The 25,753-nt window shown below is 39.8% G+C and overlaps 1 protein-coding gene across 5 annotated transcripts in view; it reads left to right on the top strand.

The window, feature by feature from the left end:
* aff4 (AF4/FMR2 family, member 4) overlaps window positions 1-24,775 on the top strand; it is a 34,145-nt gene extending 9,370 nt beyond the window's left edge. For 2 of the 5 annotated variants that reach the window (XM_040150086.1, XM_040150085.1), the window contains exons 2-21: window positions 7,091-7,220; window positions 10,511-11,314; window positions 11,683-11,721; window positions 11,916-12,002; window positions 12,340-12,367; window positions 12,506-12,569; window positions 12,805-12,897; window positions 13,349-13,493; window positions 13,748-14,504; window positions 14,669-14,820; window positions 15,431-15,516; window positions 15,949-16,183; window positions 16,675-16,772; window positions 17,216-17,279; window positions 17,913-18,049; window positions 18,518-18,589; window positions 18,794-18,887; window positions 19,048-19,091; window positions 19,440-19,657; window positions 20,770-24,775. In XM_040150086.1, coding sequence (XP_040006020.1) covers window positions 7,095-7,220; window positions 10,511-11,314; window positions 11,683-11,721; window positions 11,916-12,002; window positions 12,340-12,367; window positions 12,506-12,569; window positions 12,805-12,897; window positions 13,349-13,493; window positions 13,748-14,504; window positions 14,669-14,820; window positions 15,431-15,516; window positions 15,949-16,183; window positions 16,675-16,772; window positions 17,216-17,279; window positions 17,913-18,049; window positions 18,518-18,589; window positions 18,794-18,887; window positions 19,048-19,091; window positions 19,440-19,657; window positions 20,770-20,897 — 3,471 coding nt within the window. In that variant the 5' untranslated portion in view covers window positions 7,091-7,094 and the 3' untranslated portion in view covers window positions 20,898-24,775. Of the gene's footprint in view, window positions 1-2,133; window positions 2,429-7,090; window positions 7,221-10,510; window positions 11,315-11,682; window positions 11,722-11,915; window positions 12,003-12,339; window positions 12,368-12,505; window positions 12,570-12,804; window positions 12,898-13,348; window positions 13,494-13,747; window positions 14,505-14,668; window positions 14,821-15,430; window positions 15,517-15,948; window positions 16,184-16,674; window positions 16,773-17,215; window positions 17,280-17,912; window positions 18,050-18,517; window positions 18,590-18,793; window positions 18,888-19,047; window positions 19,092-19,439; window positions 19,658-20,769 lie in introns of those variants that run through there. The other 3 variants (XM_040150084.1, XM_040150088.1, XM_040150087.1) reach the window with 3 other exon arrangements.
* Window positions 24,776-25,753: the final 978 nt, after the last annotated feature.

Raw genomic sequence — 25,753 nt, forward strand, 5'->3', positions numbered from 1 at the left:
GCACACATATAATCAGTAAATTTTATGGCAATAAGTCAAAGAGTTTGAGGCAAAGTGTAAAAGATGTTTCCGATGTGTTTGTACAAGATAGAAATCCTTGCGACATGTGATGATAACACATCTGTCAGCATGTGTCATCATCACATGCATTCGCGTTCACTCTTTACATTTACACACCACAACCTGCACGCCCTGTCTCTTTAACAGCCTGCACTGGTGCTTTGCCCCTGTGCTCAGGGCATAGTGGGGGAGGGAGGGAGGCAGCGAGGTTGTTGACGGAAAGACTGGCTCTGATTGGCTGGGCTTTACTGAGGGCAGTGACATCACACCGGAGGAGAGGCCCTGTGGTATAAAATAACATCTCCTTTTATGGGACGAGTCGGACCGTTCCATTCTCGGGGAGAGGGGAGATTTATTCCCCTCTCCGTGTTCCCTTAATGCCGCTTTCCTCCCAAATGATCTTCCCCCTAATGGGCCCGTAAGGCTGTTTTGTAAATTAATACTGGTGTAAGGCTGTCCTGTACCAAGCTCATTTATTTCTTTAGGGTTTATCCTCTTCTTTAAACCATCGCTTATTTTATCAGCTTACTTTTCAGTTTAAGTTGAAGTTGTAATAAACTACATAAAGACTGTTTTCCCCTCTCTTTACTCATTGTATATCTTCATTGATACTATACTTTTTCTTTTTTTTCTTTTTTTTTTTTTTTAAATACAAATGTATTCTGTCCTACAAAGAGAGAGTGCAGTAACTACAGAGGAAATGAAGTTGTGAAAAAATATTTTTAAAGTTTTCAGGCCCGATGGCGAACCGTTAAACAGATACAAAGGTTGTAATGCTTTCATTTTATGTCTTTTTAGGTTGATGGAAAGACTGGCTCTGACCACCCCCACCACCACCACCAAAAAAAAAAAAAAAAACATTCCCACAGAACCCACACAACACATCAAAAAAAAAAAAAAAGTAGATATTGGACTTTGCCTTTGAAATATCTTCTATAGTGTCTACCAACAAAATTGGTTTCTCTCTGCTCTCTTATCAATTTTAACTAGTTTGTTTAAGATAATGACTTAGTTTGATTATTATTTATAGTCCATAGCTTATAGGAAGCAAGTGTGTCTGTGTTTTGGCTTCTATCTGTCTGAGTACCATTAATATGTATATACAAATCAATATTAGAGATTAAGTTAAAGTAGCTAACCACACAAAATCGCATGAAATTCAATAGAGTGAAAAAATGAGATGGCAGCTTTAGTAGGTCTTCTGGCGGTTTTTTTTTTCCTTCTACATCACAAATTGATTTAGCTTCTGCCTTTTTTTTTTTTTTAATGATGTGTATTAACAATCTGAGTAACCAAAATGTCAGTTCATCATAATTAATTATTTTCATTTAATAGGAAAAGGGAGGGGAAAATCAATAACTGAATAAGGCTAGCCATGGATATCTCAAAGGCCAGCTTTCACTTGATATTGCCCTCTAAGTTGAGTGTGTAGTTAGCTGTCTTTCTATGGCAGAGTGTGCATTGACAAGTCCTACGGTTCACAGCCAAAGTACGGATACTGTGTTTCGGTTTTTTTAAAGCTCTGTTTTGTTGTGACTGCAAATTTAAATAAGTGTGTTCATTGAAATTACACCTTTTCGTGACATTTTTATACAATAAAACAGATGTCAGAAAGTCAGATACCGCTTATAATTCCATTTTGGCCAAATATGTAGCTCCTGCATTTTCCCTTTGTAGGACAGCACTGTAGGGTAGTGTTTTGATTGTCTTTGCAAATGCCTCATCATCAAATCTATGCTTTTTTATTTTTTATTTTTTTTGTTGTGTTGATCCTTGTACTTTCTTCCAATAATTCATATGCTTAATTAACTGCGATTAAAACATTCCTCTGCTCCTTGTGGAAGCTTAAAATTGGCCCACAGCACTGTTAGAATTTAAGATAAGAGGCACCACCAGGACTGTCTGGTACTTACGTGGATCTTTCTCGCTTACATTCAGCCTTATATTTGCACACCACAAACAAACACCCTTTCTGAACATGCTCTAACCTCAAAACATCACACAGACAGAAACAAAAGCTGTGGCTGCCTCTCGACTTAGCACGTGACTATCCCCACTGTTTGCTGACATGGTATCTCCCAAGAAGGAGCAGTCACCTCCCCTCACTAAGTCAGATTTGTCTCCACTCCAAGGAAATACACCGTACCATCGAGTGGAGTAAAGAAACTGTAGTTACACTCTTCCAGCTGGACGCCCTCAGATACATTTAGAAAAGGGCCAGGTTGTCTTCACGGAAGTAGGTTGCTGTAGTAATTTAGGCTGTCAGGTCATGAGGAGAATACTTCTGAATCCCTGGGAGATCCTCTGAACCTTCCTCCCCTCCTCCTTCCAATGTTTCAGTGGTTGGGGCCATGGCCTCTCAGTCAGGGTAAGAAATCCACAACTAGTTGGTTGCTTTACTTATTTCTGTTCGTGTCTGGTAGGTCCAAAGCACTTCATTTTCTCTGAGTATATATATGTTATGTCATATTAAAATGTTTTGGTTGGCTTTACATAATGGCTGTGCCAAAGAAGCCCAGTCTTGTATTCATGGTGATCAGATAACCATCAGTTTCTTTCCTTTTTTTTTTTTTTTTTTTTTTTTTTGCTTCTGTTGAAGACGTGGCCTGGCTGATATGTTGTGACTGAGAAAGAGGCAGATGAGCTGATTAATTTAGGTACAGAGTGAACTGCCTTTTCAACTCAGTAGACTTTGACCTTTTCAGTCTGGCACACACTGATGAAATGATTACAATAAACGTAGCTGGCCATTACACTTTGATAATAAGAAATGTTATTGAAACTCATATTGTGTAAGATGTGATTTGCTTAGGTAAGCTTTTTCTTTGCTTTGAAACAATCTAGTTTACTATTTTGGCAACTGATTAGCTCTGTAGGACTTCAGCCATGGACGCAGATTCGGCCCAATATTTAAATCGAGGCGCATTTGTGATCTGTGCCTCTAACGTTTGCTCTTTAAATGAGTAAAATAGATATAAAAAGTTTTTCCTGGGTGTTTCCCACACTGTCCTGATACTGGGATTAGGCACGAGAGCATAGTTTTTTTTGAAGGCCAAAGCTGAACAGTGCCTGAATTTGTGGTTTTTGAGTCGCATCTTGTTAGTAAAGCCCAACGTTTAAGCTACTGCCCTCATAAAGAAATAAACAATATGCTCAATTGGGCCCCACCTAATTGGGCATGGGAAAACGCCCAATAATTAGTTTAGAAAAATTAAAGATTAAATTTGTAAGTAAGTTGGAAATGCTATTTGGGGACATACCATCCACCATGTTGTAGTAGTTGCTTTGTCACATCAGACATGTTTCTCCATTGCATGTGATTTTTTTTTTTTTTTTTTTTTTTCCTCCTCACATTGATGTTATTTGTCTCTCTTTTGTGATGCTAAACCACACTTGTACACACAAGAATCTGTCCACCATATTGTAGACTGCACTCGTGTGTTGATGTGTGGAAAACCGGCGATGTATACAGAAGTGCTTTTGGTCCAAATTTTTTCACAAATGAATTGGTTGAAATGATAAAACATGTTCCTTGATGAGTTGTTGATTTGTACACATTTAGAACCAGTTCCATTTCAGAAACCGTTCTTGATACCCAACAACATGAAAATTGGTTTATATCAGTCCACTGTGGCAAAAAAAGGTAAATCGCCACATTTCACCACTCAAAATAGTTTATTATAAGTTTATTATTCATATAAAGGTAGTGTTGACCTTATTTTTGGTTTTCGTCTCCATATAACCTAGTTTGGGTTTTGTTGCTGGTCTGAGGCCAACTTAAAAACAGGTCAAGTTCAGAAGGCTTACTTAATGTTGAGACTTTATTCCGCCTCACCGTTCTGTATAAAAGGTATGAACATGGAACATGGAGCATATGCATTGTTGTTTTGGCATTGAGCCAGCAGCGGAGGTAGTTACAGAGCCGGATCGACGTCTGTGGGCAGGCATGGCGGGAGAGATGACGGCGCTGTTGTTACACGTCACGCCTCGGATTCTGTTGTTTGGTTCGGTGTAAACAAGCAACGATGGCATAATGAGAGGTCTTCCTACTGGCAACATAGTGGGATCTCTGTTTGAAAGGGACGTCTGTCTCATCATAACACCAACATGAGTCTTTGAAATTCTTTCCTTCATTTGGGTACTTGGTGTACTTCCTTATTTATTCAAAACCAAAAGCACACTTTCCTTTTTTTTTCATACAGAGAACTAGAGTGACCTTTTTTTAAAAGGAAAAAAAAAACATGGGAGGGGGAGCCTACGTTTAGCTTTTCATTTTCACCAAGATAAATAACTTGAAAGAGGCAGATGTACTTGTCAATGAAGTTATTTTTATTTTGGAAAGCAAAAGAAAGTAAGTAAAACAGATTGCTGGCTGTTAAATACTAGCATTTGTGCTCCAGTATTGTTGAAACCACAAACAAACAATTGAGCCTCTTGTTTGATTTTTCCCTTTAGTGCTATACTAGAGTGTGACAGGGTGTAACCTCCTGTTGAACCAATAAAAACCAGTAGATCAGTCAATTAGTTGGGCAGAATGGACATGAGCTATGTTTACAAATGATTCTGGGCCTGGGCCATTTGATCATTTAGCACTGTGCAAACAGTGGCCTATTCACACATGCAGCCCCACTCCAAAACTGACATCAACAGGCTCATTTACATTTACACATAGTACCAGCATACTAAAAGCACCCTTGGTACACCGTCATTTAGTTTCATTATTTGCCTGACCAGTAGAAATGTAGAGAGCTTTATTTCCAGTGAATGGATCTGGCTTTTTCTTAAGCCTTTTTTTAAATTATTTTTTATTTTTCACAGCATTTATAGCATAAAAGACTTTCAAATGCTAGTTACTACTCAACTGGGATTTAGAGTAGGCAAAATGACTAACATCTAGCAAAATCTACTAGAATGTGGTTGGAATAAATCTTCCACAATGTTAGCTCTAGTAGACACTTCAGTGGTCAGGTCAGTTTTGGCAGGTTTGTTATTGTGCATGTTTGCTCTGAAAGTGTCTGTTGTTTAGTTTTTTGACAATGTATAGTCTAAGCTTGGCTCTTAGCTGTGATGTAAGTCAAATAAAGTCCAGAGATGATAACATTGGGGTGCTGATGGATGTTTGGGTAATGGATAGCCCAAACGATCTTTTATTCTTTACACCTCTGCTGATAAAGCTGTTGCTTATGGTGTCTCTTATGGCCTTGGTCGCTTCCTGAACTTTGGTTAAATGTAGCCTGGTTATACAGTGTAAATCCCATTGTCTGTTACGTGTAATGACTCATACTGCAGTTAGGTGGTGGTGATGATGTAAAACAGGCAAAGGCTTAAGAAAGAGGTTCGCTTGGAAATTACTGTTTAGACTTACTGATAAGCTTACAGATCGCCAGTGGGAAGTTGTTAAAAAAAAAAAAAAGCCAGGAAGTGTTTTGCTCAAGCGCTGCCAAGATTTAGTCTGAAACATTAGAAGTTGATTGATAGCCCTGATCAGCTTTTATTTGGGAGTTGTGTGGATTCCTTTTGGATACTTGAATACCTTCAAATATGTGGTCTACTTTGCCTGGTGTTAGTCTGGCTTGACTTCCCTGTGAGTAGTGCCGTCCCCCCCTCCATTCTAGAATCAGTTTCCAATCGGCCTCTTTTCGTCTTTTCAGTAATACCTAGTAAGGATTGAAAACACCCTTGTGTGTTTTGCTCATAATCTAGGAGGAGGACCAGTGGTTGCAGCATAATCACTCTCTGTCAACAGCCTTAAAATCATTGTTGTCACTGGCAGAGCCTGAAGATGTCGACTTAGACCAAGAGACGACACGCCTGGCTGATAATTTGCTTCTTTCTAGTTTCAAAGCTCTACTAGTAGTTTTCTGTTTAAACAAGGTGCACAACAGTCCAATTTTGTACCTTGTCAGGCTGGCTGTTCCTAATGAACACACACGTTCTGTCCTTCAGTCCGCATGCCTATGTTTTGGTATTCAAGGTGGCATCCAGCAAAACAATTTGTACTCTTAATTTTTTTTTTTTTTTTTTGGACATTGTGCTGAATCGTCTAGTAGTGTTCAGTTTTATTACATGTCCATCAATCAATACATCCACCTAGAAGGACACTGCGCTCAAATAGCTCTCCTACTTTTATGTTTGTACTACACATGTTATGATCAGAAGTACAATAATGGCAGATAGGTGCATTCAGCTACCAGTGATGGAGTCAGTGGCTCGAAGCTGCAGTTTGATAGCAGAAAGTTATTATTTTGTCTTAATTGGATTGTGTTTTTGCCTTTGTGCTATTCCTGAGAGAACTTTCATATTCTTTGTATGAGGTGTTAATGAGTGTCCAGGATCCATTTTAGTGTAAACTCCAAATAACCATCATATTAAAAACATAAATTTCTTTTTTTGAATCGTATATTTGGTGAGCTAGCAGCTATACAAATTGTCGTAAATAAACTTGTCACTGTACAAGAACATTGAAAAATGGCCATCAGTCGTTTCAGCTGGGGTACAAATTTACACTCGCCATCTGTACAAGGAAATTATCTGCAGTAGAAGTAGGCTAGTGCACAGTATACACACTATCCTAAGCCTATTAGAGACTACTTTCTCCACAGGTCGTCTTTGTGGGGACCCCCCCCCCCCCCATTTATAATGTGTGGGGTTTCACCAAAGATAGTCCTATATGTGGTTTACCAAAAAATGGTGACTCAAAGTAGACAGTAGGAAATGGCAGCCTGACTGTATAATTTGCTTTGGATAGTTTGAAACTTGAACTAGCTGGTCTTACTTTGTGAACTAAGTAATCATAGCATAGAAGAGAAATGAAGGCCCGATTCTGTTTAGTTAGGTTACTTACTTTTGACCGAGACAAAGTTTTAGGTAAATTCTTACTCGTCATGTGTTTCCTTTGTGAACGTCTCACTTTCATAATACTGCTTCTTTTATATCCATCCTTGTAAAGCCATGAGATAAGAAGTCTGTTTATTGTCTCCCCTCAGCGTGTTTTTATGTTGACTTTTTGTTGTTGTGTTTGTGTTATTAGCAACATGAACCGTGAGGACCGGAATGTGCTCCGAATGAAAGAAAGAGAAAGGAGAAATCAAGAAATCCAGCAGGGAGGAGGAGAGGCCTTTCCAGCAAATTCCCCTCTCTTCCCTGAACCCTACAAAGTTGTAAGTTTACTTACCTCGCGTTCACTTTTGACATGTAATTGATTAGTCGGTTTGGAGGAATTTGTAACAGTGACAGGAAGTTAGAACCGCAGAGACTACCAGGTGCATTCACGTCAATATAGCATTGTTATCACTCATGCCAATGCTTTTGCTTTTGCTTTTATTTTAAACTGCTAAGAGGAATGGTTAGCTCCAGGCTTCAGTGGTAAAGAAGGAAACCCTCTTTATTTTGGTGTCTTCCTACAAAGTGTGTGCAAACACTTTATGTAGTATTTGTTTGACTTCATTCCTACAGTGCTTCAGTCTTCAGTCGTAAGTTGATTAGATGTTCTCAAGGAAATCATGTATTTGATTTAGGCTTGAAAAAAGTTTTGTTTTTGCCTTAATAAAAAAGAATGAATTGTGCAATTTACTTAGTTATTTATTTTTATTTCTCACAATGACCTTCAGGATCCTGCAGTCTTAGTTTTGCTAACTGTTTATGCGATGAACGCTAAATATGGCAAGATGTGCTATAATACCCATGCAGGAGTTGTTTTCTGTGCCATGTCTGAACAAGCCCGTCTTACAATGACCGTCCACCTTCTTTTAATCAAGATGCTCTCGCACAAATTTGAAGATGTAATTTGCCGATTTGCGTGCAGCGCAGTATGTGGTTGTGTTGATAATGGGTATTAAACAATATCAGGAGCTTTTCCAAAAGTATGTGGCTTGAATTAAATAATTGTTAACTGTCAGATATTCAGCTGTTAAATGCACAAAATAAACAAGAGTCGGTTGAATTGACAGCACCTGTTCTTGCTTAGTTGTTTTGTAGTCCAACTGTAGAAAGTAAACATAACAACCACGCCAACCTCCCCTCCTCCCGTGCCCTTTTGTGTGTTCATCCTGTGCTTACAGACACACACAGATGTAGGCTAGCCAGCACCTAGCTCCTACCCAACCAGTATAATTGTAAAGAGGATTTGAGTTCTCTGTACTGGTCTAATCTTTGTCGTGAACCAGATTTGAGCAGAGGTAAGTGGCTCCTCTCCTTAGCTAGAGCTACACATCAAAGCAGCAGTGAGGAATGTGTCCTGACAGGTTTGGAATAGAGAGGGTACAAAAGGTGAGTGATGAGTGCCGGTGTGTTTTGGACCACAACAAAGTGAAAGGTAAAAAGCTGACATTGAAGAAGGAAAAGTCCTTGACCTTTGCAAAGGATGAAAGGCGTTTGCAGCAAATAATCCTATTGTGCATGTTGGGTCTTCCATTTTCAGAAACTGCTTTTAAGAAAAAGGCAGCGGCATTTTGGGGAAAAAAATGTGGAAAAAGCCAACTGTTTATGTCACTGGCTTTTCTACACTTTGTATCTCTTGTCTCCTGCTTGCCTGAGTCTTATGTAAGTCTCACTTTGACTTTTTTTTTTTTTTCCCCCTCTGTCATGGTCCACTAAGTGGAAGTTTACTGTGTTCTGCATTAAAGGCCATGTGTGTGCGCAGCTGCAGCTGTGGCCTCCCAGATGTAGACCAGCAGAGCAGTAACATTTTTATGGTGAAGAGTTCACGCACTTGTAACTCAGCTAGACAGAATGAAGAGCACAAAATTATCTGTTGAAAATTACAGGCACACAATATTGGATTTCTGAGGCAAAACTATTACAGTTTTTCAATCAAGGATCCCTCAAATGTGATTATCAGATAGGCCTTCTTAAACAAATTGTGCCAAGATCTATCCAGCCCCAGAAACTAAGCAAGGATCTGAACTCAGGAAATCAAAAATCCATTGAGCTCATTCATGGTTGCGTTTCGACTGCATCTTAAGAACCACAAAGCTAAGGCAAACCAGACAGGTAAAACTTTAACAACTGTTGGCTTAGTTTATCATTTTTGCATGTGAAAAGATAGCAGAGGAAATTTGGAAGACATGGCAATCAGTGTTTTGTTATTTTCTGTTGCAGAAATGCAATGTTTGACTTGATGTTTGTAAGGATAGTTCCTGGCTGGCAGGAAAGTACTGCCCCAGGACCGGAGACTATTTGTGGGACAGGAGTCAAAACTTGTAATGATATTCCTCTAGTCAAGATGGACGTAACGTTCTTGAATTCTTGAAAAGATTCCTGAGAAAGTACCTTTGGATGAAAAGAGCTATATAAAAACGTTTTGTCAAAGAGATGTGCAGTACAGTATGTACAGCACATTGTGTGGATAGTTTGTCATTTTAAATGTGATACAATATTTACAGTACAATACAACTTTCTTGTTTTTATAGAGTTTTATTCTGCCAACACATTGCAGAGTGTTGGAGTCAGTGTCTATGTAAACACTGAGTTTTTGAACAAACTGTGTAATGATTCGGCTGTTTCCAATTTACCTCAAGCACTTTCTGTGTATTCGTCTTTGTTTTTTTTAGCATTACCTGCCAACATGCATGCCAGCATCAGTATGTGTGATAAGCCATTATATCAGCCTTTTGAAGTACTTGTATTGAATAGTTTTTTTTTTAAGGAGCGTGTGTACTATTCCACTGGAGGTTTAATATAATCATAAATCATAAATTTATTCATTTATGCACGTACTACAAAGTGAAACTACAGTTCACCAGATTCACACATGTGAGCCAGGCTATTCTAGTCAGAGGTAGCAGAGTGCACATTATGACCAAGCTAGTTACATTTCCTGCCAACAGATAACGGCTCGTGTTTCCTCACCGTCTGTGTGAATCTGTCCAACAAAACAGAGGTCTGAGGCTGCATGTGAAACTGGATATTCTGCACAGACTTCTGTCACAGGCTGATTGCAAACAGGTCGCCTGGAACCCGTGGCCTCAAAGTGATTGATTAACCTCTGTGTTGGAACTACGGGTAGATCCTTATCTGTGTTCACACATGGGTGTGGACTGATCTGGCCATAGTTTGAACAAGCTAAACTGTGATTGGCTGATTCGATCTCTCTCTCTAAAAATGTTTGTCTTTTGTTTGATGAAAATCCGCATTTCAGTTATGCTCATTTTGCACATTTGACTGATTTTGAGTGTTTGTGTGTAGGAACGATACTTTTTTCCCCTCCATTTTCAGTGTTTTTGATGGCAAGCAATTAACCCAAGTGTTGAATCTGTGCCCATAATGACTGTTTTCTCTCCCCACTCTTCTATCCTATCTGCTTTCCCTCTGTTCATATTTCTCTTATTTATTTTCTTCTTAATGAGTTTCATATCTCTTCTTTCTCTGTGACTGTCTTTTTTTGTTTTTTCTTCATCACACTTTCCTCTGCCCCCCCTTTTCTTCTCCCATTCTCTGCTTCTCTCTTCAGTCCAGCAAGGAAGATAAACTGTCCAGCCGTATTCAGAGCATGCTGGGCAATTACGACGAGATGAAAGAGCCGATTGGTGACACACTTCCAAAGCTTGGCGGTAAACCTTCTAATAGCTCGTCTTCCTCTGAGGAGAAATCAGGCCCACCTTTGTTTGGCGGGGAACAGCGTGGCGTCAGTAGCGGTGGCAGCAGCCAGAGCAGTAAGTGGACGCCTGTTGGTCCAGCAGCAGGTGGATCTTCATCCCAGTCCCAGAAACGCTCAGGACTCCAGGGTGGGCACGGCAGCCAGAGGGGCAACGGAGGCGGTAGCGGCAGCAGCAGTAGCCAAAGACACGGAGGAGAGGTGCGGGAAAAGAAATCAAGTAAACACAGCGGAGGTTCAGAGCACTCAAAGTCACACACATCGAGTCCGGCCAAGGGCTCTCTGAGTTCCTCCAGCAGCAACAGCCACTCACGGAGCTCCTTGTCTGCCGAGCAGCATCATAGCAAAGAGCGCTACCGCTCAAAGTCCCCGCGAGACAGAGAGGCCAACTGGGACTCGCCCTCACGGGTTCACACCTCCTTCACCAGTGGACAGCACTCGAGTCAGGCGTTTCCCCCATCTCTCATGTCCAAGCCTGGCTCCATGCTGCAGAAGCCCACGGCCTATGTGCGGCCTATGGACGGCCAGGAAACGGCAGAACCCAAGAGCTCACAAGCAGAAAGCTACAGCGGACAGTCGCACAGCAGCACCATGGGAGAGATGAAGTCCAACGGCAAGGCCTCACTTTCCAAGCTCAAGATCCCCTCACAGCCTGTGGAGGTAAGGCTTTCATATACAGACCCTCAATTTCATTCTGTTTTTAATTTATTCTCAGCCCTGCAGCTTATGTTCACTACTCACATAAAAGCCGTACTGTGTGTTTATGTGGCACTTTAGATATAAATCTAGTGGTGGAAGTTGCATGAAGATGTGAAATGGCTGAGCACTGAGCATATATTCATAATGATGTAATAACTGTATTAAATTACCACACAGCATCTTACACATGGTCTGACTGAACTCGTAGGTCTCATAAAATGCCTATAAGATGACTCATGGTACTCAAAATGGAAGCCACCTCTCACCTGCTGCACTGACATCATGTTGTTTATGAACACATGTGCTGAGCATGATGTTTCTGTCTTTAGGGCTCCGGTGACGCCAACTGTGTCGATGAAATTCTGAAGGTAAGTACATAATTGTATTTTGTTTAAAAAGTGCCTCTGTCAGGCGAACAGTCCATCATGAGTATTCAGAGAAAAGCCTACTGCCTCGAGTCAGTGAAAAAGCATTTTGCATTACTCACACTTTACAACTCATTTGCACCATTCCCTGTTTTTTTTTTTTTTTTTTTCCTCTTCCCTTTCTTTCTTTCTTTCAGGAAATGACTCAATCGTGGCCCCCTCCGCTGACAGCCATCCACACCCCCTGCAAAACAGAGCCCTCCAAGTTTCCATTCCCTACCAAGGTCAGCATTGCACCAGTGGCTGTTTTGACTGTTTGGATTGAAATGATTATGTGTCATGATTAATTAATAAGGCTTAATTATTTGTTCATTACTTTTGTATGGTGCAGACTGACCTTAGATAACACATGTAGCCAATCCACAGTAACCTTGTTTGGTGGCTGTCTTAGCTTATTCTTGATAAATATTCATTCTGATAGAAGGATCTAGTACTTTTCAGCCAGTTTTGGTGCTTCTCTCATTAATGTCTTGAATGTTAACATATATGGTCACAAACTCAGGGAGGAAAAATCCTTCCAATGAATCCACTTACTCATTCACTGTTATCTGTTAACTTCAGGACTCTCACCCTTTTCCAAGCGGACACAGTGAGTACTGCACACATTTCAGATCCAAACCTTGACACAAAATATTTCCAGAAAATGTATATATTTATATATTTTATATTTCCAATACATATTTTTATGTATACATATCGGTCATAGGTCTTTTTTGTGTGTTTTTAGAGCGAGGCAGTTCTTCAAAGAGCTCCAGCAGCCACCAGTCCAAAGCTTGCGATGACCAGCCCACGTTAGTACTTCATCCTTTTCCTCTTTACCTCCTTTCTCGTCCTTTGTTTGTAGTTTTTCAAGTATTGATTCAGACATCAGAGAGCAGGATACCGAAACAAATATTTATGATCAATTAAGAAACCTAAAGTAACCAGCCATGCAAAGCTAGACGCATCTAGCTGCCCCAACCTGTAGCAATTACACCGCTGTAATAAAACCCAAAGATTTAATTATGTTTCATTCCCATATCTCAGTATGCTGGAAGATGACCTGAAGCTGAGCAGCAGCGAAGATAGTGATGTAGAACAGGACTCTGCCAAAAATGCCTCAAGGAACACGTCAGCAAGGTAAAGGTTTTGTTGTGACTGTGTTTGAGAGGTGTTGACTCAAGTTAAAGTTTTGAGGCTGCTGCAGCTTTCGTTCTATTGAGAGGCGTTTGTTATATTATGTTCCTTATCTTGAAAGAGATGTTGCAGAAGTTGGGTTAACATACATTCCTCTTGTTAGTTTTTTTTGTTTGATCAGAAATACAGTTTATACTTTCACCATATGTGTGGAAAGTCCCGAAGTGTGAAAAATTGTGTTAATAATTTGCACATGTTGACAGTTGTAAAAACTGGGTCCTTGTCACTGCAGTGGATTTCGACAGGGTGTCTGTAGAGTGGTGTGGGATCTCTTCAATGTTTCCTCTGTTAATAAATGTGCTGTTTCTTACTGAGTTAACTAAATGTGACTGAAAGGGCACTGTTCCCCTTTTGCGCACAATATAATATCTGACTCCCTCTTCTTTAACAACAGCAATAACAGTGAAGGAGCGGAGCAATCAAGGGATGACTCTAGCAGCCACAGCGGCTCAGAGAGCAGCTCGGGCTCAGACAGCGAGAGTGAAAGCAGCACGACAGACAGCGAAGCTAACGAGCACCCGCGGCCTGCCTCTCCTGAAGTAATGATTTAACTGTAACTTTGTACAAAGCTGTATTGCTACGAAATGATAATTTGGCTCTGTATCAACCATTTTTTTCAGTGGCACTAACTGTTGCCAACTCTGTCCACCTGTATTTTGGATTGAGATAGTTGTAAGGCATTGAATGTTCTTTCTCCTGCCCAAAACCTTTTGTTTTTTTTTTCCCCCCTTTTCTTTTCTGTGTTGGACTATGTTGGTTTCTTACCTGTGTATGTTTTCCTGCACCCCTTCAGCCTGAACAACCCATGGCCAACAAGTGGCAGCTCGACAACTGGTTCAAGAAGGCCAAGCAATTCTCCCCGGCTTCTCCAGTGGACAACAATAATGTTCCAACCAAGTGCAAGAAAGAGGGGAGAGATAATAGCTCAGGACGCGGCTATGGTAGCCAGGGGGGGGGGTCAAAAGACTCAGTGGCACCCACCCCAAGTAGGGACCTACGGGCAGCACAAAAGGGTGCAGAGGGTGGCCGTGGTCGGCAAAAATCCCCCGCCCAGAGTGAGGGGGGCACAAATCCGCGAATCCGCGTGGGTAAAAAACAGCCAAAAAAGTCTGAGAAGCCCCCAGTCGTGGAGGAACCTAAGGGAGGCCTGCGAGTGGAGAGTGAGCCAGCTCCAGAGATCCCTCCTCATCGGCCCAAAGCTGCTACTAAAGGTTCCCGCAAACCAAGTATCAAAAAAGAACCAAAATCCTCTCCGAGGCCTACCGCATCTGCTGTCACCGCCACTGTAGATAAACGCAAGGCCAAGGCACCCACCAAGACTTCGCAGAAGTCTCGTGAGTTTGTTGATACGGACTCCTCATCGTCCGACTCTGACGGAAATGACAGCAACCCGTCCTCATCACAGACGCCCAAGTACACAGAGAGTATCAGGACCCCAGTGTGTGTTTTTTCTCCAATGGAAGAGAAAGAGCTGTTGTCTCCACTGAGTGACCCTGAGGAGCGCTACACTGCGAGGCTGCCTCAGCAGCAGGTTTTACTAGTGAAGATAGGTCAGTTGACACTGCTCATAAGGCGAAAAGTTTTATAACAGTATGCTGTATTCTGTGCATTTGTTTTACACTCTAGATGGATCTGCACACCCCTGAATCTTCTCTTTACTTTGGACCAAGTTAAACCATACCCTACCCCTCCCTTTCCTTCCCATTTCCTATAGATCTCAGTTTGCTGTCTAGGATCCCAGGGCGGCCGTACAAGGAGCCTGTAGAGATAAAAGTGGAGAGGGACGACTCTCTAGACAGGGACAGCAAAGACTTCAGCAAGCAGAGCTCTGAGAAGAGCTCTAGCAAGGCCAAGAGGAAACACAAGGTAGAGCAAATTTCAGCGAGTATACCTGGATGCAGCTTGCAGAACTGGGCGGGGTTCAACCTCAAACGTTTAATCCCACCCGCCGTGGTTTCATGATTGGTTCAACTGTCGGAATTGGGCTGGGTTAAACGTTGTTTCGATTGGATGGTTAGGTTTAGTGAGTTGGATTAAACATTGAACCCCGTACCGTTCTGCAGGCTGCAGCCAAAGTACTCCTCAATTTCAGTGCTTTTTCTCTCAAATACATTCCATATTGATTGTATTCCTCACTTTAAGGAGAGTAAAATATAAGAACATCTCACTCTCTGTTCCTTTCATTTAAACATCGTAGCATTTTTTTTTTTTTTTTTTTTTTTTAACGGGATGTGTTTTGCATAACCTAAAAACAGATTTCCATTAAAGCGAAAAACTGCTTTGAGCCAACCAATTTAGAAAAACAATGAGCGGTAGCAGTAGGTTGGACTGTACCTCCTAAGGGTTAAGGTGCCAGGCTGCAATTTTCTATATGTCTTCAGACTAGTTCCTACAGAGGCATTAACACACCAATAAATCCTAAGTATCCTTTTAATATGTCTTTGCTTTTAATTTCCTGTGATCTATGTATCTTTAGAATGATGAAGAAGGCACCAAGCCAGAGAGCAAGCGATGCAAGCTAGAGGATAAGCCTGTATCTCATCATAAAAACAGCAGTAAAGAGTGAGTATTCTTCCTTTTTCTCATGGTCATCATTTGCAGTAAACCCTCAGCACACCAGAACACTTGGCACACGTGATGTGACGGCACTACTTCATTTTACACAGGCAAAATGAGGTTTGCCAGATATATTTTTCTCTCTTCTTACAAATCACAAAATAAACCCGATAAACTCTAATGAGCATCATAAAATCAGAGCATAATTGCTCAGTGACGTGGCTTGTTTATTACATCACAGCCTCTTCAAGTTGCACCTGTTAACCTTTTATTCTAATTACATCTCTGCTGTGTTCTCAGTGTTGAATTACCCGGAATGTTAACATTTAATCTTTGAGTGTGATATTTTGTGATGTGTGGTAAAGTACTGCTACAGAGCGGGTCAATTTTAGTAATACAAAAACATGTGTATTACGATAATGATTCATTTCCCATCAGGTCTAAGAGATCTTTGGAAAAGAAAGAGGAGCCAGTCCCATCTCCTTCCATGTCAGGTCTGCAGCGAACGCCCAAGGCAGAGCATCCGAGTCGGAAGAGGACAGTAAGCCAGTCCTCCACCTCTTTGTCCAGTGGGACAGGGAGTGGAAAGGAGGGGAGCCACAGCAACAAGGGCAACTCCACCTCCAAACACAGAAAGGGAGAGGAGAAGGGACGCAGCACGCGGGATGGCAAGGTGGGTGCGGGTAACCTTACCGCCAGGCATTTGCTGTCCGTGCGAATACCCAGCAAATACTGTGGGTACTGCGAAGTGTGAGTCTTTCATAAGGTTGCCAACTGTGCACTTTGTTCCCCCTGGGGGAACTTGAATAACAAAGCAAGCATGAAAAACAAAAAAAAGTTGTTGCTGTGGGAAGAAGGGGCGATTAGAGAACATAGCTTGATGGGTATGTGTGTGTGTGTATACTTCATGTGTATGTTTGTGCAGAACGTTAGGAACATTTAAATATGATTAAAGTCACCAATGAATCTGACACGTATTTGCACTGACTCCAACCAGCAGCTAATCAGTGAAATATTTTGGTCTATATGTTGTATATGCCCAGTATCCATAGTGCGCAGTGTTTCAAACTCACCCTTTTTTTCTTTCCCCATTTTATCCTCAACTTCAAACACCAGGCCCCTTTTCCCCGTAACTTTATTCCCTCTCGCTTGCTGTGTCTGCAGGAGAAATCCTCAAAGGGCTGCGATAACCAGCTGGCTGTGCCTCCGCTCTCCACGGATGGCTCCAAGTCTCAGAGATCCAAGCTGGTGTTTGAGGACAGGTAAGAGGAGCTCTTTCCACTGTGGATAACCCCACAGTGGGATATGCAAAAAGTATTGCTGTGGGGATCTAGGGTTGCCTTTGATGCATAAAGCCGTAGGAGGTTGGGGAGGTCATGAATAGATTTGCCTGCATGCAGGAAAGGTGACGTAAATTTCTATTTTCAAAAGGTTCTCTGCTGTGAATCTCTGTCCTTTTCATGCTAGTAAAGAAACAGCATATAGTCTTGCTTCTTATTTTTGTGTCTTCTGTTTCAGGGTTTTATAATGGAAGAATTAATGTTTAAGGCGATGGCAGAATGTTTTTATGTGTACTTTTCAGGTTCTGTGCTTAGATCAAATTGATGCAGAAACTGAGCAGTGACAGTGTTAAATGACTGGGCTTTTTTAAATGTTTCAGAGTGGTAATCAGGATTTGTTTGACCTGTTAACAACTTTGTTTCAGGGTCCATTCAGCTGATCACTACTTACAAGAGGCCAAGAAACTTAAACACAATGCAGATGCACTGGTAAGAGCGAGAGCCTAAAGACTATGTACATGCGTAACTGAGATGTTACAGTGTCAGTAGCCACATGCAAAGCAATGAGAGGAGAGGGGTGTTTTTAAAAAAAAAAAAAAAAAAAAACACCGACCAAAAGCTCTAGACTAAATGTGAACCTACACTCTTGTGAGATTTTCCATGGAGCTTAATGCTGCTTTTAACAAATTTCCTCTTATCTGTGAAATTTATGTGACTGTACAGTATTTATTGTACTGACTGGGAAATTCACCTCATTTTCCACAGTGCTTTTTTTTTTTTTTTTTCGCTTTTTTTTTTTCCTGTGTGCTCTCACTTTTTGAGTGGGGGAAAAAAAAAGAAAAGGAAAACATAAATGCTTTTGCTACCTGGTCGCTGCAACATGTGGCTTTATTTAACTGTAGGTCAGGTATCAAGTTACTTACCTGGAAATTATGTGGTACCTGATTCTGCTCACTGTTATTTCCAGTCAAAATCATTGAAAAACCATTTTGCTGCTTTTGTAAATACAAATCTAAGATCGCACATTGCAATGGCATAAAATGACTTCTACATTACTTCTACTCAGAATAAAACACTAACAGTGATTTTATTTTCGCTATGTCCCTGTTCCCTCTTTGACAGTTGGACCGTTTTGAGAAGGCAGTTTACTACCTGGACGCTGTGGTGTCTTTCATTGAATGTGGTAACGCTCTGGAGAAGAGCGCCCAAGAGGCCAAGTCACCCTTCCCCATGTATGCTGAAACTGTGGAGCTTATCAAGTAAGGGCAAACATAAAAACCTTCGCAGAATTACAATTTGAAGGGGAACGCCACTGGAGGTTGTACACATCAGAGTCCCTTTACAGGTTTTGGGGGTTTCTAATGTACATGTGAAAAAGGTTGTTTAAAGGCTTTTCAGGGGGCTGTGGAGTTAGAAAGAAGTGTGCTTACCGAACCTCTGTAGCCCAGTCCTCAGCTCTGCTCAGGGCTACATTAGCCGCTATTAGCATAACACTTCCAAATCTCTGAATGAGTCTGTTGTTGGTCGAGTTGTATTTTGGGTAATGTAGGCACTAGGTTATGACAAGGAAGAAGACTGTTTGGAATAAAAGAGAAATTATCTTTGGTTCTGCTGTTCAATTGTGATCTGTGTGTAAAATGTAACAGTTACTAAAATAAATGTTTCTATAGTGACTTAAACAGTTGGATCTCTTAGAAACTAAATGTTTTTTCTGTTTGTGCATCCAGATACACTATGAAGTTAAAAAGCTATATGGCCCCAGATGCTACTTCAGCAGACAAGAGGCTAGCTGTGCTTTGGTAAGTACGCTGACTGACATCAGGTGATGGATTTCAATTTGATGTGGTAGAAGTGTTGTCTTGTCTTTAAGCTGCAACTCAATTTACTCAAAATCCTTGCTATTTGATTAAGAAGAGTTGTGTATTTAAACGATCCATACAGCTCTGGTTATTGCTTTCTTCTTGGAGAATTTTAGATCAATATTCACCCGTTTCTTTTTCCAGCCTACGATGCCAGTCCCTTCTCTACCTGAGGTTATTTAAGCTGAGGAAAGACAGTGCACTAAAATACTCCAAAACACTCACCGAACACTTAAAGGTACTTTTGTTTCCAAGAAACTGAAATCTGGTTTTGCTTTGAAAACCTTCAAAACTACAGCAACGTAATATCAATTCCATGAATGTAGTTGTCCTCTGTGCACGTGTAACCTACCTCCTCTCGGTGTACATAATGTTCTTCCCCTCATTTTGTTTGACAGAATTCTCTGAGTAACACCCAGGCTCCCTCTCCTGGAATGGGAAAGTAAGTTGTATCCTCCTTTGCTGTTTTGGAGATTATAAGTAATTGTAAAGGAGACATCTGTGTTTCCTACATGAGTGTTTAATGTCGAGGAAAAAGTATCTCAAATGAGTTTGACGTTTTCCCCGTGGTTAAAACTTTGATAATTTCAGTGGTTAAGAAAACCATTGGAAATACTTTTTTTGTTACCCTGCTATTATTTTACCAGTTCTTACATCTTTTTTTGTGAAGAATGATTTGAAGTTACTGAGTCATACTGGGCATATAAATATTGCTATGGATAATTTTTATTTTGTGGTCAGTATACTTAAATCTCATGCCATGTCTGTTTGCTTCCTTTTCCTGATGCAGTAAAGCAGCGGGTATGCCCTCTCCAGTGTCCCCCAAACTGTCCCCGGGCACGGCCGGTGGCTACTCGACAGTCAGCAGCAGCAGCAGCGCCAGCTCGTCTGTGACCATACCTCAGCGTATCCACCAGATGGCTGCCAGCTACGTCCAGGTCACCTCCAACTTCCTGTACGCCACTGAGGTCTGGGACCAGGCTGAGCAACTATCAAAGGAGCAGAAAGGTAAACCTTAAGAACTAGGTTTTACATTATGTTTTTGTTATTGTTAGTCTATAATTCCCCTTTTAGAAGATGTACAGTTGTGTGTAAAAGTTTGGTGGTTTTTTTTTTTTTTTTTTTTTAAGGTGAAAAGAAGTAAATACAAGCCCATGCAGCAAAAAGACATTAAAAAATGAACCCAACCCTCAGGGTTCACGACACCCACCCCTGTGGGTTTGGTGTCGTGAACCTGTTCTCTGTCGGCTGAACCGGCTCCAGATATACTACTTGTAACATAAATATCTATCATAAATATCTGATGTCTTATCAGGATTGTCTAAATAACTCTGCAACAGCTGCTGCATTTCTACAGGGGTCTAAACAATATGCAGTTGAATATTAACTAGTTATGTTAAAATAGACGGGGGTTCAGGAAAAGTCAATACTTGATTTCAAAATTGGCAGCACGTTGCAGGGAGACCATCTTGCCTTGGCTCTGCTGTGAAAGCAACACGTAAAAATGGAAATTCCTTACAGATAACAATCAAGTAGGAAATAATTATCAGTATTACTCTGACTAATGGTATGATTAGAAATACTGCAATATAAAAAGCTTTGTCAGTTGATTTTTATAGCTTAATATAAAATGTTTTTAGTCTTTGTTGCTGAAATCCTTTGCAACCGTCACTCACTTGTGGCACTGTGTTCCACCATTGTCAAGGGTAATGTGAATAGACTGGAAGGTTTTTGTTGCTTTGTCCTCAGCCCTTTCTCTCCCCTCCTTTTCTGTCATGTCACATTGTACACTAATAAAAAATATTCTTAAAAAACTGAGTACAGCTAGAAATAGAGATTTTAAATCCCAGCAAGTCCAGAACTGATCATTAAGTTGTTAGTACTCGTGTGCAGATCTACCTGATGCTGACGCGATTTGTGGAAAGAAATTGACGACAATTTTAATTGTCGATTAATTGTTGCTTTTTTTTTCTGTTTTACTATCATTTCAAATTGAATATGTTTAAATTTTGGACTTTTAATCTTAGGCTCGGGGAAATTTTTATGGAACAGATTAAATTATAATAAAAACAATTTTAAAGTGACGCTGCCCCCCTCTCACTGTGTCTTTGTTTTCCCAGACTTCTTCTTGGAGTTGGACAAGGTGATGGGTCCCCTGATCTTCAACACCAGCAGCATGACAGAACTGGTGCGTTACACACGGCAGGGCCTCCACTGGCTGCGCCTGGACGCAAAGCTTATTCCCTAGCGAGGACTCACTCCCTGCCCGCTGCTTCCACACACACCCACCACCTCAGCCTCTTGTGCTCAGCAACATGTGCTCAAAGACACATGCATGCCCTCAACGACCGACACACAAAAACAATTATGTACTGTATGCACACACAGTCCACCTCTGGTCCTCCATGTACACACAGGTGATGAACTTCTCAGACATATCTCCAACACTGTGTCCATTTTCTACACCAGCTTGCCAAAAACACTGAGCAATTTAGAAACATCTCACACCTTCGACGGCACCACCCAGGGAGAAGCATCGAAAACTGCAACACAGGAGTAAAAAGAGCTTATCGCCATACTTCATATATCGGCATTCTTACAAAATCTTTGAAGGCCATGTTTTTATGTCTTTGGCATGGAAGCGCTGAATTAATTATTTATTATGAATACACTAAAAGGGGTTTGGTTTTTAGGCTACTTTGGCTTTTAACTTTTTCTTTTACTTTGTTTCACCAAAGTACCTCCCATAAACACCAAAGGTGCTTTAAAAATGAAGGTTTCTCTTTATCATTTTTGTGCCTTGTATGTGAGCTACAGGAAAACAAACGTTCACTCGTCCTATCTGAATAAATTATTTTTCTTCTCCCTCTTTTTTTTGCTATAGACACAGTTGTCATTTTATGCATTTTTTTTTTAACATTCAGCGATTAATGGAAACTGGCAGCAATTACGTTTTTTTTATTGCACTCTTTCAGTTTTTAGTCAAGTCCTCTTAACACATTTGACATTTTAGAGCAAAGATGGTGTCTGCCTCCACTAATTAAGCTACCATCTTGAGTGATCTTTCCTTCAAGTCTCTAGGCACTAGAGGTAAATCCTGGAGCATGCCCACAAGGTTTAAGGACTGTAGGAAGGGCTACTGTGCACAGCATATTAATACTTATGACACACACATACAGTGAATATATATATATTCTCTTAGAAGTTATATTGACCAGTGTATTTGTTTTGAACAGTGTCATTTTATTGTTCAGAATCACAAACTTGTTGGTCAAACTGATGAAATCACTTTGGTCAAGTTGGATGTAAGGAGCAGCATGGCCTCTAGGGGCTGCTAGCGGGAGCTTTTAGACTCTCGGCCTTAATAAAATTGATCACGTTGACATTCTCTATAAGAGATTTATTTCTTATTTGAAGCTCCAGAATAAAAGTCTCTTCCTGTGAAATATTTTTACCCTTGTAGCTACATTGTTGACTGAGCAAGGTCCTCGACACAGTCACTTTTAGTCAGTGTTATTCTTGTTTTGTTTTTGTTTCCTTTTTTTTTTTTTAATCCCCTTGTTTGCTCAGAGTGCTTTTTTTCTAAGGAACAGCAGGGAGTGTCTTAAGTATTGAAGATCATATCCAATTATGTATACAATGCAGTTATTTACACCGCAGTTTATAAAAACTGGGCCTGTGTGACCACTAATTTGGCACATCGAAAGCAAATTCACCTGAAAGGAAAGATGTTTTTTAGAGAGGCAAACTCATCAGTGATGCAGACTAGCAGTATTGCATTTATAGAACAAAGAGTTTTAAATCTATGATTATATATTTCAAATAAGAAGTATAAAGGCCAATATAGATTTTATTTATATACCAAGCAGTCTTTTTTTTTTTCTTCTGGCCAAGCAGAAGTATAACGTTTCAAATGCATAAGATTAAAACAGGGTTGAACAGGGGTTATAAGATGCAAAGTATTTGTATATGTAATTGTTCCTATTTAAATTTTGAAACCTTAATCATACTTGTATTACAAGACAGTAGGTATGAAATGTTTAAGCTAGCTGTTGTTAATATGGTTCAGCGGGCAGAGGAGCGACGACAGAGTATCTGTGTATGCCAGCTCTCCAGATATGAGCATTTTTCTGTTTATTTAAAATTACTGGTTGTCATCAAAGCAAATGTGAATGGCAGTGGTTTTGAACGAAGACGTTTCATTTGACATTTTGGTGTTTGGTAATGGTCAGTGACATGAAGGACTGTCTGGTTTCTGGTTATTTTAAGCCCACTTCCTACTAAAACATGCTGGAAATATTAAAGCCTGGACCAAGTAGTATTCATGAAATCTGTTACTGGCTGATTTTTTTGTTTGAGTCCATGGGAGATGTTTTTTGACAAGACTAAAGTGCCAGAAAGTTAAAGAGCTGCAACGGTCTTAAGCTTTCTTGAACTTTTCCTCTACTTTTAAAACTTAAAATTGGTCTGAATTTTTGAGTTGCCTCCACCATTTTTATCCCAGAGTAACAAATCTTTAGAATTACTATGTGGCCCAGGTTTTACATTTTTTTTGTTGTGTTTTGTATTTTCTTTCCTTCACTGGCTCCCTGGCCTTTATTGTAGGAGGGGATACTGTTATTTCCTCTTGCACTTGAAAAATAGAAAGTCAGAGGAGGTATTGTTTTAATCTATGCAGGATTTTTACAAAAAAGGATCTGTTTCTGTGGAGAAAAAAAAATAATTTTTAGGCTTGGGATTTTTTTTCCCCACTTTTTTTTTTTTTCTTTTTTCTTTTTCCTGCCTCAGTGAGAAACCTGTTTAACTCAAGTGTCCAATGCCTTTAGCTTTTGCAATTTTGTGTACTGGTTTAGTATATATGTGTATATAGATCTGTTTTTATAACCAAACACCGATGGCTTGAGCCATTTTGTACTTAAAAGCTGGAGGCCACTTTTCTCATAGGATTCCTCTGTGGGTTTTGCCAGCCCAGTCAATGTCTTCATACACTGGTACACTTTGTAAGTACAGGTCCCGCCTCTTCTAGTCACATGTACAAATTTAGCATTAGAATAATTTTTAACTGTTTGCTACTCACACTTATTTATTTTTCTGCCCCTTTGCTTAATGTTTTTTCTCTATTTTGCCTTTTTAAGAAGTACCATTTTATGAAATAGGAAGATGTAAATGTATTGGGGTTGTTCATGATGAGATTTCATTGTAAGTAGTAATTAATATTAATTCTAACTTTGAAGAATCCAGGGTAAGATGAGTTTTTTTGACATTCAGTAGGAAGATGTTAACACTTGCATGTTTCTATTTAAATACAAATGTATAAATTGTAAATATAACATTTCTTTAAGGGTGAATTTCTACTACAGGTTGACATTTTTATTAAATTTAAAAATCCTGTAAATACATTTTGTGAGATACTTTATGCACATTTTTTTTTTCTCCGTGGGCTTTTCTGTTCTCTTCTTCCCAGTCTCTTAACACTGTATATCAAATTGATTTCTCAGTCCTTTTTTCTTACCGTGCTCGTATACTTGTCTTCTGCTTCACCGTCTCTCAGTATCATGTCGCCACATAATCATTAATGTCTCTAGATCCAAGTGCGAATATTTTGTCTTCTCTGTATTTGATATGGAGGCGTGTACTTTTCATGAAATGTATATTGTTGATCTCATGGGACGGATGGATGGCGTGTACTGTCTGTTATGTAAAACCATGTCTGTTTCTTCCTCACGAGGGAGATGTATTTACTATGTGTCCCTTTTTGAACAATTGGTCCAACATGTCTTTTGAAACAGAGGTATTTCTCTACACATCAAAACAGTTGTAGCAGTTTATACAGTATGTTGTATAACACCTTTTTTCTAAAAGTCGTCTCTAAAGTGAGACCTGCAGCATACACTATGTACAATAGTCTAAATTGGATTAGTTTTAAGAGAAGTGATGATAGAGATACTATATATGATGGATGCAATATGATTAAAGGTACTCATTGAGTTTGATCTTCAAACTTAGGTTATGTAATTTAAAAGCATTCTTGTGAAGTGAGTATTAATTGTGACTAATGAGAGTCTGTCCTGAATATTCTTTGTATTTTGCCGTATTGAGAAATAAAATATATATGGATATGTTTAATGGAGTTGTACTTAATTTATTTTAGCATCATGAGATTGTGCGTTTGAAAAAACTGATGTATGCTTCTCGTGTTTTTAACATTTTGAGCTCTTACTTCACTCTTCTGGGCCTAAAAAGAAGAAAGAGAGAAAAAAAAAATGGCCATAAAACTTTTGAAATGCTGATATTTCTTTTGCCAAGATGATACATTAACTTGAAGATATTAAAAACGAAATAAAAAAACTCATAGAATGAAGTAAGAAGTTGGAAAGCAGTGAGCCAAACTCCTTGACTGGCTTAATGAGGACTACAGACTGAATTTTGTTTGTTTTTTTTTTTTGGGGGGGGGGCGTTTCCTCCATTTACTGCTCAATAAACTTAATGTTAAGGGTTTTTTTTTTTTTTTTTCGCTGCAAATGATGTGTTTTGGGAGCACGACTAGAAATGAACCACTCTTCATTATATCTGGATAAATACACGTGGCATAGGTAACATAATCTGAAAACATTAGATCATGTTGAATTAAATTGGCAACATCTAAGTCACATTTGCAATCATTTCTGTCCTATTGGTTCATTGCTGCACTCAAAATGTGACTCCATAATTACATCAACATCAGCTGCAAAACAAAGACCTATAGTATCAAAAGTAACAGTGTTTTTTGCAGAAAAATGGATTCCGTCAGTGTTGTATCATTATCTAAGTGTTACATTATTGGATTATTATTAGTGAGTCATTACTGTGCAAGCAGCATTTTGCTGCTGGTTAAGGTGGAGCTAATTTTTTACTGGCGGTATATACTGCTCAGTAGATTAACCTATAACAATGCATTGTATTGTATAAAAATCACAGGTTTTGTTTATAAGAATGTCGTCTGCAATGAAACTAGTAACTACAGCTGTTAAATAAGGATAATGGAGTAAAAAGTACAACATTTCCCTCTGACATATAATGGGTTAGAGGTATACTGTAGCACAAAATGAAAATACTCAAGTACGG

Source organism: Xiphias gladius, chromosome 17 (genome assembly GCF_016859285.1).
Source record: "Xiphias gladius isolate SHS-SW01 ecotype Sanya breed wild chromosome 17, ASM1685928v1, whole genome shotgun sequence".
Lineage (NCBI taxonomy): Eukaryota > Metazoa > Chordata > Actinopteri > Istiophoriformes > Xiphiidae > Xiphias > Xiphias gladius.